The sequence below is a fragment of the Lepidochelys kempii genome, chromosome 10 (assembly GCF_965140265.1).
Source record: "Lepidochelys kempii isolate rLepKem1 chromosome 10, rLepKem1.hap2, whole genome shotgun sequence".
In the NCBI taxonomy this organism is placed as follows: Eukaryota; Metazoa; Chordata; order Testudines; family Cheloniidae; genus Lepidochelys; species Lepidochelys kempii.
In genome coordinates, this window is record NC_133265.1 from 34,120,166 (window position 1) to 34,133,596 (window position 13,431).

A 13,431-nucleotide genomic window follows, 5' to 3' on the forward strand; every position below is an offset into this window, starting at 1 on the left:
CTGGACCATGAGTGTGCCCCTGATGTGACAGAGCCACCCATGGCCTGGGGCCGTTCGAGCCAGGACAGCTGACACGGAGCATTCAGGTCTCCTTGCTTGGGCGGTGGATGCAGAAATCGCCCCCAACCGGCCACAGGGATATGGGCACCCCCACCCCGCTGGAGCATGCCCAGACCAGGACTGAGCCGGGGATCAGAGGCGTTGGTGTCTCTGTGCTCGTCAGCCATTGGGAGATCCGACTGTCCCAACACAGCCAGCCGGGACAGCTGCCCCATCCACCCAGCCTCGCAGAAACCTGCCGCCAGCCAAGGAGGGCAGCAGCAAAGGCAGGCGCTGCCAGGCCACCCCCAGGCCTAGCTTGGCTGGGGGAGGCCAGGGTACACACTGGGCACGCAGAGCCTGACTGGGGGAGGCAGGAGCCCTGCCTTTGTGAGCAGGCAGCTGGCCTGGCACTGCAGAGGTGACCCTGTTCCCTCTGCCCAGGGCCCTCTCCCCGCCAGCCCCGGTACCTTGTGTGGGTCGCTGGAGGTGAAGCTGTTGCACTCCAGGAAGAAGGGCGCCTCGGGGACCACCTCGTAAACAAAGACTCTTGTGTCGCCCTAAACGCCAAGGCCAAGGAGAGTCGCGTGAGGGGAGAGCTGGCGACGTACGGGGTGCGGCCAGGCCGGGCCGATGTCGGGGGCAGCTGCCGTGTCCCCCTGGTGCTGTCATGGAGGTGTGGTGTGTGGTGAGCCAGCCAGGATGCAGCAGCCCCATGGTGACATGGGGAGGGAGGCAATGGGCCGTGGGGAGGTTCCCGGGCGGGACCCAGAGGAGGAGCAGCACCCAGCCCTCCAGGGCCAGCTGCAAGGAGAGCACGGCCTGAAGCCTGGCCGCTGTGGGACAGAGCCCATGGGGCTGTCTGGGCCAACAGCCTCCCAACAGGGGACCCAGGCAGGGAGCTTCTCCCCCATGCAGGAAGACTCCACTCCATCATCCTGGGGCCCAGCCCTCTGGAGACCCCCTGCTCCAAACAGAGCATGGCCACTGATGCCCCAGCAGCCGGGCACAGGGGCACTCCCCGCTGGGCTGCCAGTCACTGCTTCTCCCAGGCTCACACCCATGTGCCAGGGCCCTATGGGACAGCCAAGCTGAGACTGTACAGCATGGCCAGCCACACAACCCAGCCATGTGACCGACCCCCCGTGTGGTCCCTCTGGGGAGGGCATGGGTGCCGTGCAGCTCCAGGGACTGGCACGAAACTAGCAGGTCCACACCCATGTGCCAGGCCCTGTGGGACATGCAGAGCCCAGACGCTGCTCAGCCCTTTCTCCAAGGCCCCGGGCTCTTCGACTGCCCGTTGGCCCAGGGCTGCCCCGCTGGTACTCCTGGCACAGCCTGAGGCCTGGCAGCTCGGCCAGGATGTGCCACCCGCAGTGACAATGGAGAGAGAAGGATGGGCCCTGGCGGTCCGAGCCCTGGGAACACCCCAGTCACGCTCCTGGCTCCGCCCGGGCCTCGCTCTGCAACTCACCTCCAGGTTGGCTCCTATGCCCAGCCCCCGGCAGGGCTGGCGAGGAGCTGGCAGACGCCCTGTCCGTGCGAACTGGCTGAGCTGCCCCGCCTCCAGACACTCACCTTGCCGGTGAGGAAGGCCACGCTGGTGTCCGGGTCGTAGAAGGGGATGAGGGTGGAGGGAGCTGTGTCGATGCTCAACACCGCCAGGGGCCCGGCTGCCAGGGACGCTGCGTCAGACAGGTATAGCTGGCGCTCGCTGCGGCTGTGTGGAGAACATGGCACAGATCAGCGGGACACGTGGCCAGCTCACCACACAGCTGCCCTCGTCCTCCTCGTGAGGAGATGCTGCTCCCTTGGCGATCCCATTCCTGGGGCACTGCCATGCCGGAGGCCACGTGGGATGGAGGCTGGCTCGGTTCAGGCTGCGGCTGCCTCCCATTCAAGATGTGCACTGGGCCCGGCAGGGGAGCCTGGACACAAGAATTCGCAGGCCAGGCAGCAGGGAGATGGCAACAGCGCCAGGGTGTTGGCCTGGTGTCTAGATAAAGGCCAGGTGCAGAGTAAGGCAGATGGAGCTGGCTTCAGGGCCCAGGCCTGGCTCCTGGCAGGGAGATCTCCTGCAGAATGGCAGGTGACCCTGCCTCCTGGGCCCCTCGCTGGGGCCACCTCTCACAAGGCTCCCACCTGGTCTCCAGGGACCCCCTGGGGCTTCCTCCACAAACTGGCCCCAGCATCCCAGGGAGTGCGTGGCCCCCTGGGGAATGCAGCCCTGTGGGGCGGCAGGGCCAGCGTGCAGCAGCGGTTTAGGACAGGAAGTGAAGCCCTGCTTTGCCCACCAGTAACCCCTGGCTCCGCAGGGCGAGTGGAGCTGGGGTCCCTAGCAGAGCAGTCATCCAAGCTGGGACTCTGCAGCACGGCCAGCCAGGAAGTGACTGCGCCCCCGGGTGGTCCCTCTGGGGAGGGCGTGGGTGCCACGCTGCTCCGGACACTGACACGAAGCTAGCATCCCTCGCTCTGGAGCCTTGCCCTGTAGAGTCAGGCGGCACAGTCTGGCTGAGGGCATAGGCCCTGCTGGGACCAGTGATCAGTGCAATTCGGAGCCACCCGGTGTTCAGCTCCACGGCCTGCATGTGGGGTCAACTGCCGTCTTTCCCCCAGAGGTGGCTGCACTCCCAGGACCATGGCAATGGACATTATCGCAGGGCCGTGACCTGCGCAGGTGACCGATGGCCCGGGGACGCAGCGCCAGCCCTTACCTGTCGAAGCCAGACACCAGCAGGTAGTGGCCACCACAGACCCAGACCAGCCGTGCACCTCGCCCGCCCTCGGGGCCAGGGCCTTCCTGTTGAGGGGAGAGAACTGTGACTCCCTGGCCTACGCCCCCAACACTTCTTGTAGATCTGCCTCGACCCTGGCCGGTGGCAAAGGGGAATGGGCTGCGCAGGGCAAATTCGGGGTGGGACTGGGAGCCAGGAGTGGGAGCACACGACTGGCTGGGCACAGCAGAGCACACTGTAGCCCACTCCTGCTGCTGCTGGCCAAACACCCCCCCAGGGACCCCTATGCCCCGCAGCCAGCTCCCTCCTGGTCCCCCCATAGCCCTGGCTCCGTCATGCCCTCCCCTTCACCCCCCAGGAGGAAGCGACCGACCCCTCACCTGCTCGGGCTCCAGGGACTGGCGGGGCGCATAGACCCGCACTCTGCCATCCTTGCTGACTGTGGCCAGCTTCCGGCCATCCGGACTCCAAGCCATGCTGAGGATCTGAAAGACACCCGCGGCCTGTATCACACATGTCCTGGCCCTGGGCACCGGCTGCGTGGTGCTCACCGAGCATGGTAAGCAGGGAAGGGCCTGGCAGGGGTGGGCAGGCTGGGGCCCCAATCCAAGCTGTGACCGTGAGGAGCCGGCTTGGGAGAGGCTGCCGGCTCAGCACTGGAAGGGTTAAAGCAGAGCGGGGCATGGATCGTGGCAGGGGAGGGACCTCTGGAGGCAAGGGGAGAATCAGCAGGGGGCCCGCTAGCTGAATCAGCCTGTGCGTGCTGGAGAAGGGGGCCCAGCCCCACGCCAGGACAGCCATGGACCTACTGTGGCTGCCTCTGCCAGGCCTCGCTCCCACGCTAAACACATGCCAGTTTAAACCAGTTCAGCTACGCCAGGCTCCCTCCTTGTGGCCCACGTCCAGTGTGTCCCGCGCAGCCTGGCACCAGCACGGGGACGTGGCTCTGGGCACGCCAGGCTGGCCTGCGCTCCTGAACCACACCAGCTGGGGACAGGAATCCTGAGGGCATGCAGGGTGGGATCCGGCCCGGCAGCCCCACAGACAGAGGGGCTCCATTAGCTCAGGTCCCAGCCCCCCTCATGCCCACAGGCAAACAGTGCCGATTCCCACCCCCTGCCAAAGCAGTCCCATCTGTCCTGAGCCCTGTCCCAAGCGCGGGGATCGGCCGTGGGCAGGGCCCTCCCAGCACCGCCGCCATGAGGCTCGGTGGTTCGGCTGAGACATTGGCTGGCATGGCTGCAAGCTGGCAAAGGCCGGTTAGGATGCAGTGCCTCTGTTCTGACCGTGCTATCCCAGGACTCAGCGCTGTGGGGGCATGGGGCACATGCATTATCAGCGCTGCTTCATAGTATGGCTCCTGGGCTTTCCGCTCACACCCTGCCTTCATCTAGATTGACCCTGGGATGGCGACTGGAGGTTACGCCCCTGCAGCCTGAGCTCTGCCTGGTGCTGCCCTGGGCACGCGCCACCAGCCGGGACGGGCAGACGCTGCAGCCCAGAGAGTCAGGCTGGTCTGGGAGCGGGCCAGTGCTGAGCTCATCTGGAAGGATCTGGCTGGAGGAAGCTACCCCGCTGCGTGCGTCTCTGGGCTGGCCCCTGGCGCACGGAGGGTTCACACGTCCCAGCTGCCAGACACAAGCTGTCCCCTGTGTTCTTGGCGCGCTCGTCTGGCTTGGCGTCCCGAGGGAGCACTCTGGGACTGACCATCTCTCAGGAGGGGTTTAGCTTTCTGAAGGTGCAACCCACAGTGGGCTGCGGGGGATTCCCATCTCCGTGGCTATGGCCGGCTGCAGATGTTTATGCATTTTAAAAAGCCCTGCGTATTTCTCCGGCAGCGACAGCCCACGTCACTGACTGCGCCCTCCCCTCCCGCGTGGGCTGCGTGGGGCTGTTGCAGTGTGGGGGAGCTGCAGGCCTGATCTGCCGGTGGTGACTCCTTTTCCTGGCCCTTGCCCTGGCCTCGCTCGCCCCCTACCTGCTCTCGGTGCCCCCTCAGGCACAGCTTCTCCCTGCCCGCCTGCAGGTCCCAGATCCGCACGCTCATGTCGTAGGAGGAGGAAGCCAGTATGTCTGCAGCCAGGGGGTGGAATTTGAGGGAGTAGATCTTCTCCGTGTGACCTCGGGGAAGAGAGAGAGGAGATCTCCGTGGCCTGGCGTGGGCAAGGGAGCCAGGGTGCGACAGGCGCTCTGTTCAGAGCCCCCGGCGTGCGAAGCCCAGAGCAAGGAGCCAGCGAGCCCCGGCTACTGAAACCAGGCCTGGTTAGAGGGACAGAGCGGTGACAGAGCCAGCGCCCTGCCAAGGGAGCCAGCCAGCTGGCAAATCCTGGGGCCCTGTTTCTTCAGCAGTGACACGCTCCCGTCCCCTCCGGATGGTTTGCTCTGAAGCCCCAGCTTAGAGATGGGCTCATCGGATTAAGGGAAAGCTTCGCTCCAGCACAGCATGACTGTGGGGTGGGCCAGTTAAACCCAGCCGGCAGGCCAGGCACTGCAGCCCGCCATGGACAGAGAGATGCACTCGGAGCCTCTCCCTGTCTGCCAGCACCACAAACGCTCCCACAGCCCTTACCTCTGAGCACGGCCTCAGGCTCCAGCAGCGTCTCCTGCAGCCCTCCTGGGGGGACTCGCCACAGTCGGATCTTGGCATCGTCGCCAGCTGAACGCCCGAGATGGCCGAACAGAGACAAAGAATGAGCCGGGTGCTAACAGCCTCTGCCCCTTGGGACGCTGGGGCCTTGGCAGGCGAAGATCAGGGATGTCAGCTGTGCTCTGGGAAGGACAAGGGGCCGGGGCAGCAGGACGTCCCGAAATGTGCCCACACCCCGAGTGGCCCCCAGCATGTTTTAAAAACTGCTGAAACTTCATTTTCAACCATTCCTAAAAAATCTCCCCCTGGCATTTCCCAGAGATTGCTTGGCCTGTTTTAATCACCCGCTGAAATCCGGCAATGGCAACCACACTTCGGAAACGTGCGCATTCTGCTGGACTCAGTGGCATCAGCCTCATTTCACAGGAACCCTGTCCTGCAGCAGTGACTGGCCCGTGGCTACCCAGCATGTCAACAGCAAAGCTGGGACTAGAACCCAACCCGCCTGACGGGTCCTGATACAACCACTAGACCACACTGCTCATGCAGCGATTACCGAAAAGATCAGGAACTCACTAGCCTATGAGAGAAGATCCAGCAGTAACGGGGAACAGGGGGACTAGATCCCAGGGCTGGGAATTAAGAGATTCTACTCCGGCCTCTGCCACCTGGCTGACCTTGGGCAAGGGATAGAAACTGTGCCTCAGTTTCCCCACCTGTAAAATGGGATTACACAGATTCCATTTGTGGCTGAGGCGGGGGAAGGTTTTGGGGGCTTACTGAAGGTCTACAAAGCGCATTGGAGATCTGTGGAGGAAGACTGCCAGAGAAGGGCAGTGAAGAAGGACTGCTGATCTTAACAGTGTGTCCTGCGGGGGGAGGGGGGGGAGAGCACCGGGCAGCCTTGGACATGGGCCTGGAATGAGGAGAGTTCTCATCACACAGCCCCACACCTGCAGCTGGCAGCGAGGAGCTGGGCGTTAGGGGAGGTTAGAGAGTTCACGCACCGACTGCGAGGCGCTGCAGGTCGAAGGGGTCCCAGCAGAAGTCTGCGACCGGCGTCCCATTCTCAATGGTGGGCACGGATGTGTCGGGGAGCCGGCCCGGCTTCGAGAGCTGCAGCAGAATCCCGCAGTCAATGCAGCGCGGCAGCTCCATTACCTTCACCCCCATCCCCAGGTATGCCGCAGTGGGGAGAATGGCACCTCGCTTCCCCTCCCCGCCGTCTCAGCACCACCCTCCCCAGGCCACGCGTGATGAGCCACAGTGGCAGCAGTGTGTGGGCGACAGTGCCCTCTAGTGGCTGGCTCGCAGAGGGGATTACAGACCCACTATTGGTACCACCTAGACGAGTGCCCCTTCAGGGCAGGCTGGCAGGGCTGGAGGTTTTGACGCCAGAGTTCTCACCCCACATGTGTGATCTCCTTGGGGACATGTGCCTGCAGCACACTGAGCTGTCAGAGTGGGGCCAGCTGTGGAGAGCCAGGCCCCACACCAGGGAGTCCAGCCCCACTGGGTCTCCTGCATGATTCCACAGCGCCAGGGGCTGGGCCAGCCAGGGAATGCAGTCTCAGCAGCACCTCCAGCTGCTCCCTTTGGGCAGCGGGCAGCAGAGCGGGCCAGGGCTCTTTCAGCCCCAGGGTGGCAGGGTGGAGGCACTCTGGCAGGGAAGCTTGCCCTCCCAGGGCCCACCCCGCACCCGTGCCGTGGCACGTCCCAGCAGCGCCCAGCCCGACCACGCACCTACCTCCAGCACGGCGATCTGCCCACCTGCTGACAGCAGCGGGACAGCGACGCGCAGCCGGTTGGCGCAGATGCCGTCGCTCTCCCCTGGCGTGGTGAGGTTCAGCCCCTTGAGGTTGGTGATGTGGGTGCCGCGGGGCAGCAGTGTCCCCAGGGTGTGACGGAACTTTGAGCTGGGCCCTGTGGGGGACGAGAGCAGGAGTGAGGGATTTGCCCCCAACCAGGGCAGGGCCTCACGGACCATCCCCAGCTCTGGCTGCCCACCTGGGCCGAGGAAGAGCCAGGCGCCAGCTGCTGCTCCTCTCCCTGCCCGTCTTCCAGGAGATGGCAGAGTGCCCTGGGCGTGGCAGCCACCTTGTGCCTGGCTCCAGGCTGCACCCGCCTAGCCAAACGCCCGCGCCCCCCTGAGTGGCCGCTCCCACTTACCCAGAATGCTCTGCAGGGACTTCTGACTAGGGCTGGCGGTGGAGAGAGATGGGGCTGAGCTGGAGGGAGAGCTCAGGGAGCTGGGGGGAGACGAGAGGCTGCTGCCCTCCTGTGGGGAAGAATGGACCCCACAGGGAGTCAGGGGGTTAAACAGCCTGGCCAAAGCCCCTGTCCTCCACCCAACGCAGCCAGGCAGGGAACCAGCCAGTGGTCAGATGCCAACCCAGGGGCGATGGGAGCTGCAGCTCCTAGGAGTCATCAGGGGATGGCAGGTAGCTGGGAGAATCTGATGCTGGGCTAGAACAGCCAGGGGCTGCTGACTGGATTGGAGGGTGTTGGCAGAGCTGGGGGGCAGAGCTGGAGGACAGGTCAGGATTGAAGGGTGTTGGCAGAGGTAGGGGCAGGGCTGGCAGAGCTGGGAGCAGGGCTGGTAGAGCTGGGGGGCAGGCTGGGATTGGAGGGTGTTGGCAGAGGTTGGGCATGGCTGGCAGAGCTGGGGCAGGCCTGGCAGAGCCGGGGCAGGCCTGGCAGAGCCACAGGTAGCACTGGCAGAGTCGGGGGCAGGTCAGGATTAGAAGGCATTGGCAGAGCTGGGGGGCAGGGCTGGCAGAGCTGGGGGGCAGGTCGGGATTGGAGGGTCTTGGCAGAGCTGGGGGGCAAGGCTGGCAGAGCTGGGGGGCAGGTCAGGATTGGAGGGTGCCGGCAGAGCTGGGGGTGGAAGGCTGGCAGAGCTGGGGGGCAGGTCGGGATTGGAAGGCATTGGCAGAGGTGGGGCGCTGCCAGTTGGGATCAAAGGGGCAGCGTGTGGAGTTATAGTGCTCAGACCCTGGCAGCGATGTGGCATCCAGACCTGTCCCCGCCCCCCACAAGCCTTTCACCCCACATGACACTAATGCTCCCCCCCAACCCCTACCGTGGCTGTTTGTCACAGTCCTGGCCCTGCAGCTGCTATGGCCATGCCCTCACTCCTGTGCTACCCTGCACAGCCCCGCCCAGGTTCTGGGGTGACTGCCCCACGTGCCCCAGGCCAGGTGTACCCCACGCCCCAGTGCACGCTGGGAGTTTGGCAGTGCCCCAGGGATGTGTTAGTGTGTGGGACCCCGAGGCAGCCCCTGCCCTGTGGGCTGGCAGCTCCAGCCAGGCCTGGCACTCACGCTTCTGTCCATGTCCCCAGAGCGGGCGGCAAGATGCTGGGCAGCCGGTGGCACGGGCTCCTCACGCCGGGCAAGGGGAAACAGGCAGGAGGTGAAGGTCTCCTGGGGCCTGCGGGCGGGGTTCAGGCTCATCTTCTCCACCTGATGGACAGCAGCAGAGGGTCACTACCCAGCACTGCGGCTGCCACCCCAACCCCCCATCGCGCTCTCTGAAGCCTGCAGAGGGCAGCGCTCCCCGGAACGGTCACCCAGGGGGCCAGGACCCCCAGCCTGCTCTACATGGTGGGGGGGGTCCCAGCACTGCCACCCCCGGCTCAGTGATGGTAGGAACAGACAAGGCGCTGACTCCAAAATGCCACATCCTGGAGACCTGCCCTGGCGGTGACCAGCCTCATCAGTGAATGCCACGGTAGCACGGTTGCCTCACACCCCCGGCATCAATGTGAGGTAGCGGGGCTCACACCAATGGCACCAACGGGGGAGGCCTCACCCCAAGCACCAACAGGGAGGCCCTTGTACCCCAGTACCAATGGGGGGGACTCACATCACTGGCACCAACAGGCAGGAGCTCACACCAACAGCACCAACAAAAGAAGCCTTCACACCCTCAGCACCAATGGGGGGGCTTATATCACTGGCACCAATGGGAGGGCCTCATGCCACCAGCACCAATGGGGGGGCTTATACCACTAGCACCAATGGGGGGGGCAGGCTCGCACCCTTGGCACCAATGGGTGGGAGGGACTCACACCCCCGGCACCAATGGAACGGTAGCAATGGAGAGAAGCTGTAGAAGTGCCTCTCCTCGGGCACCCTGGGTCTCTGAAGGCCAAGTCAGCAGCTGGGTGGGTACCTGCTTGTTGTCCCCTGCCCACCAGCCCTGTGCTGACACCGCGGGGACGGGCCCAGTGGAGTCTGGGAACAGATCTTCGTGGAACTCCTGCAAGGACTGGAAGAGACACAGGCTGTAAGTGGCGCTGAGTGAGCATGCGCCAGGGAAGGGCTGGCATGATCTCGCCCCCTGGCAGGATGATCCCAGTGAGCATGAACCCTGTGCGGGCATCCTGGGGCCCTCTTATCTTGCTCAGTGGAACATCCCCTGAAGCTCCCTGGTGCGGGGAAGTCCTGGCCGTTGGAGGGAACTGGGCAGGACACAGCCTCTCTGCATGGAGCTCCCTAAAGCTGCCTGCTATGCCAGGGGATCTGCATCCCGACCTGGAGTCCCAAATGCAGCCTCCAGCTTTCCCCAGGAAAGGAGCAGCTGCAAAAACCAGGCAGGGGGCCACTTCTGGGGCTTTGCACCCTCTCCCCCTCAGAGAATTGAGGGTCCGCAGCTCCCCCACCCCGAGTCAGCCCCCCTGTGCCTGGGAAGCCTCCCACTGTGCTACAGCTGTTATGTCCAGTGGGCCTGCAGATGCTTCGGCGCCCCGGCAGTGACCCCCTCCTCCTCACCAATCCCTTCAGAAAGCCCCACCTCACTGTGCCAGGAGATGGCATGCTCCCTTCGCTGCGGGTGCCCAGCCATTGGCACTGGACCCCTGTGCACTCAGCACAGTGGGGGAGCTGACACAGGAGTCACAGGGGTTTCCTGTCCCTGCGGGATGCCCCGTCGGGTGCATGACTTGAGGCTGGCAGACAGGAGCTCTGGTCCCAGCCTTGCTCCAGGTTACGGGGTGACTGTGCCAGCAGACACTTCTCCAGAAGGGGGGTCCAACAGGGCAGGCCCCTGGTTGTGAGGGGCCCAGCTTACAACACCTTGGGCCTTATTTTTAGAAGTGCTGAGTGCCCAGAACTCCACCTGATGGAGCCGCTCTGAAAACCAGGCCCCAGGGTCTCCGACTGGACACTGAACACTGAGCCACTCCGAATCGGAAGCCGTGTTTGACAATGTGCACCGCCACAGCTCCATGCCTTGGTTTCCCCAATTGAAAAATGGCCCTGATACAACGTAGCTCCCTCCCCAGGGTGTTGGAAGGGGTCACTCATTAAAAGGGCCTTGAGAGAGCCAGGAGCTAGAGAAGGGGGAAGTAGGAGGGTGTGTTAGACAGCAAACAGGGGTGTGCCCTAGACAGCCTGGCACTGCAGCCCATCTCAACTAGCTAGCTGGGGTGGCAATGCGGCCCAGTGGGTGGAGACCTGGGTTCCATTCCTGGCTCTGCCACTGGATGACCTCAGCCTAGTCACTACCCCACCTCTCTGCCGCAGCTTCCCCATCTGTGAAATGCAGGTAATACTTTGCAAAGAACGTTGAGATCCAGTAAGGAAAAGTGTTTCTAATGATTATCCGTGTTTGATTACCCCTCCTCCGCAAATCAGTCAAGTTCTATCCCATCCTCTGAGCCATTTGGATGGGACCAGACCGGTGCTATGAAATAGGGCAGTCTCTGGCTAGAGACAGCTGCTGGTTCATTCAGAAGAGGAGAGTCAAAAAAAGGAGTCCTATGAACTGATGGCTCGGGGTGATAAATAGACTGCAGCCAAAAGGTGCATCGTTCTGCTTCGGGGGCCAGGAGCAGCCTGGGGCATTTGGCGGCCGGTCGGACGGAGAGCTGCTCGCAGTAGATGGGTTTAGCTGCAAACTATTTGGAAATGTTCAACTTGTTTCTGTTGTGTAGTTAGATTTGGGGTGGTGGTGGGAGTTAAAAACCTCGGTAACATTTTTGAAAGCTATTTTTCAAATTCAAGTTTTCCCACAAAACGTCTGGTTTAAAAGACGGGCCGTTCTGGGACAAAACATTTTCCCACTCAAAAAAGGCCCCAGCCAGCAATGTTCCTCTAATTTTTGACAAGCCGTGTGTGCAAAAAATTTCTTCTGTGCAAATTTTTGAAGCAGTGTTCATATTTGTGTGCCATGAGGCAAATGCGCCCAAGCGAATAAAATGCTTATACATTATCCCTTTCCCCGCCTTGCCAGCTAGTAGAATCTGGCTGTGTTGATAGATGGTGGGCAAACAATGTCAAAAGTCGCCCGTAAATGATATTTCAGCCTGGCTCCGTTCTAGTATTTCATTTTTTGTGCGCGCGGGATTTCACCATGTGCGCGGGGTGTAGGATCTGTGTGTGTGTGCCCACACACACAGCTTAGAGGGAACAGTGGCAGCCAGGGAACTCCCCCCGCCAGCTCCAGGGCTCAGCACTTGCACAGGAGGGTCACTGTGGAGGGGGGTGCATGGTAAGACTCAATCCTGCTCTTCAGTACCCAGGGCAGCTGGATGCACCTGCCCCCTGGGGGTTTGCGGGGGACAAGCTGAGCCATGTGCTCCTGGGAGCGAAGGGACAGAGCACGGCTCAGAACCAGGTCCTAAAACGGTTAACGTCATCCTTCGGACTCAGGCTGGCCTGGTGGCACAGGGCCACCAGATATCCTGAGACCTCCCCCATGCCCAGGGCTCACCTTGCGGGGCACCGTGTAGCTGATGGGAACAATGAAGCTGTCGGTCAGCTGCAGGACTCTGAGCACCTCGCAGGACATGACGTCCAGTGCCCGCTTTGGCACCAGGGCGGCGCCCTTAGCCTTGCCCTCCATCAGATACTGGGTCACTAGCAGGAAACAGAGACACGGTGTGAGTGGGGCTGCACTGCCCATCGCCTGGAGGGCGGCTGGAGAGGCCGGGCGGCCTGCGGGACTATCAGCGGCTATTTACTGGCGTCGGAGCCATCTGGGGTAAGCACACGGACCCCAGCCCTGCCAGACCCCAGTCAGGCACAGGCCTTTCCATTACGTACTCGCTCCAGCCCCACTGAATTTGGCCCTCGGGCACTGCGGCTCGTCATGCTTTCAAACCCAGCACTGCCTCGCAGTCTTGTCGCTCACTTGACATCCATGCCCAGCGCAATTACAGACCAAGCTCCCCAATCAGCCATCCCGAGGCATGGGCGGGAGACCCTGGCACGCTGACCAGACGAAACCAGGCAGCAGCTGTGGGGGCAATCAGGGTGCCTCAGGGCCAGTCTAGCACACAGGCAGCCGGGGTGAGAACTCTTGAGTGGTCCCAGAGTTTTCCCCGTCCCAGGCTAGCCCCCGGGGCCCCTCATACTGCGGCTAGGTGATCCCCCTGCCACTGGCTGGCGTGGCTCACTGCACTGCCATAGGTGGCCCCGGACATCCGGGGACCTGCTGGCTCTTCCCCCGCCCCGGGTCCAATTCTCCTAGGACTCTGTTTCCAGGGCAGCCCCTCCAGGAACCTGCTCCCCAAGCGTGAACCTGCGTGCCCTGCAGGCTGCACGGCCGCTCCATTAGTGGGCCTCCTCCCTGGCATTCTTGGTTCCTGCCCGCCCCAAGCCGTCCCCAAGGACAGGGGGTCCACTGTGTTGCCCAGCCACTCCCAGCGCACCCCGCACAGGGGGTCCCACTGAGCAGCCCCCTGCCTGTTGCGCCCACGGTGACTGACTGAATTAATCGGCCAGGCATACCCTGGGGGTGTGGCATAGCACTGTGCCCTGTGTCAGGGACTGCCTGGGGTCTCACCCATTCCCTGTCACCAGGTTTGGGTCCGGCTCAGCCCTTAGACTATACACAGCTCACAGCATTCTAGGACGTCCCGCGGGTTATTGGAGCGCTGCTTGGGTGGACTGAGCCCACTGGATAATATCAGAGGGTCCCTTGTGGGGGCAGTCAGGAGGACCCCAATACCCAGGCCTCACCCCAAAGAAGCGGGCTGCTTCCCCTCTGCCATGTCAGCCCTTCCCACAGCCTGAGAGCAGTCCCCAAGGCACCCCAGGTCCCACGGAGCTTGGGAAGGGGAGC

At 63.0% G+C, this 13,431-nt stretch overlaps 1 protein-coding gene across 11 annotated transcripts in view; it reads right to left on the bottom strand.

Moving 5' to 3' along the window:
• The window catches only part of CORO7 (coronin 7), a 185,120-nt gene that overhangs the window by 14,169 nt on the left and 157,520 nt on the right, over nt 1-13,431 (bottom strand). For 10 of the 11 annotated variants that reach the window (XR_012161185.1, XR_012161186.1, XM_073362796.1 and 7 more), the window contains exons 12-23: nt 12,079-12,224; nt 9,538-9,633; nt 8,685-8,825; nt 7,531-7,639; nt 7,109-7,284; nt 6,369-6,477; nt 5,344-5,430; nt 4,753-4,895; nt 3,155-3,259; nt 2,754-2,839; nt 1,618-1,759; nt 510-599 (exon numbers count right to left, since the gene is read on the bottom strand). Coding sequence is in view for 9 of the 11 variants with exons in the window: in XM_073362796.1 (XP_073218897.1) it covers nt 510-599; nt 1,618-1,759; nt 2,754-2,839; nt 3,155-3,259; nt 4,753-4,895; nt 5,344-5,430; nt 6,369-6,477; nt 7,109-7,284; nt 7,531-7,639; nt 8,685-8,825; nt 9,538-9,633; nt 12,079-12,224 (1,430 nt within the window). In the remaining 2 variants the exon portion in view is untranslated. The remainder of the gene's footprint in view (nt 1-509; nt 600-1,617; nt 1,760-2,753; nt 2,840-3,154; nt 3,260-4,752; nt 4,896-5,343; nt 5,431-6,368; nt 6,478-7,108; nt 7,285-7,530; nt 7,640-8,684; nt 8,826-9,537; nt 9,634-12,078; nt 12,225-13,431) is intronic. The other variant, XM_073362793.1, reaches the window with a different exon arrangement.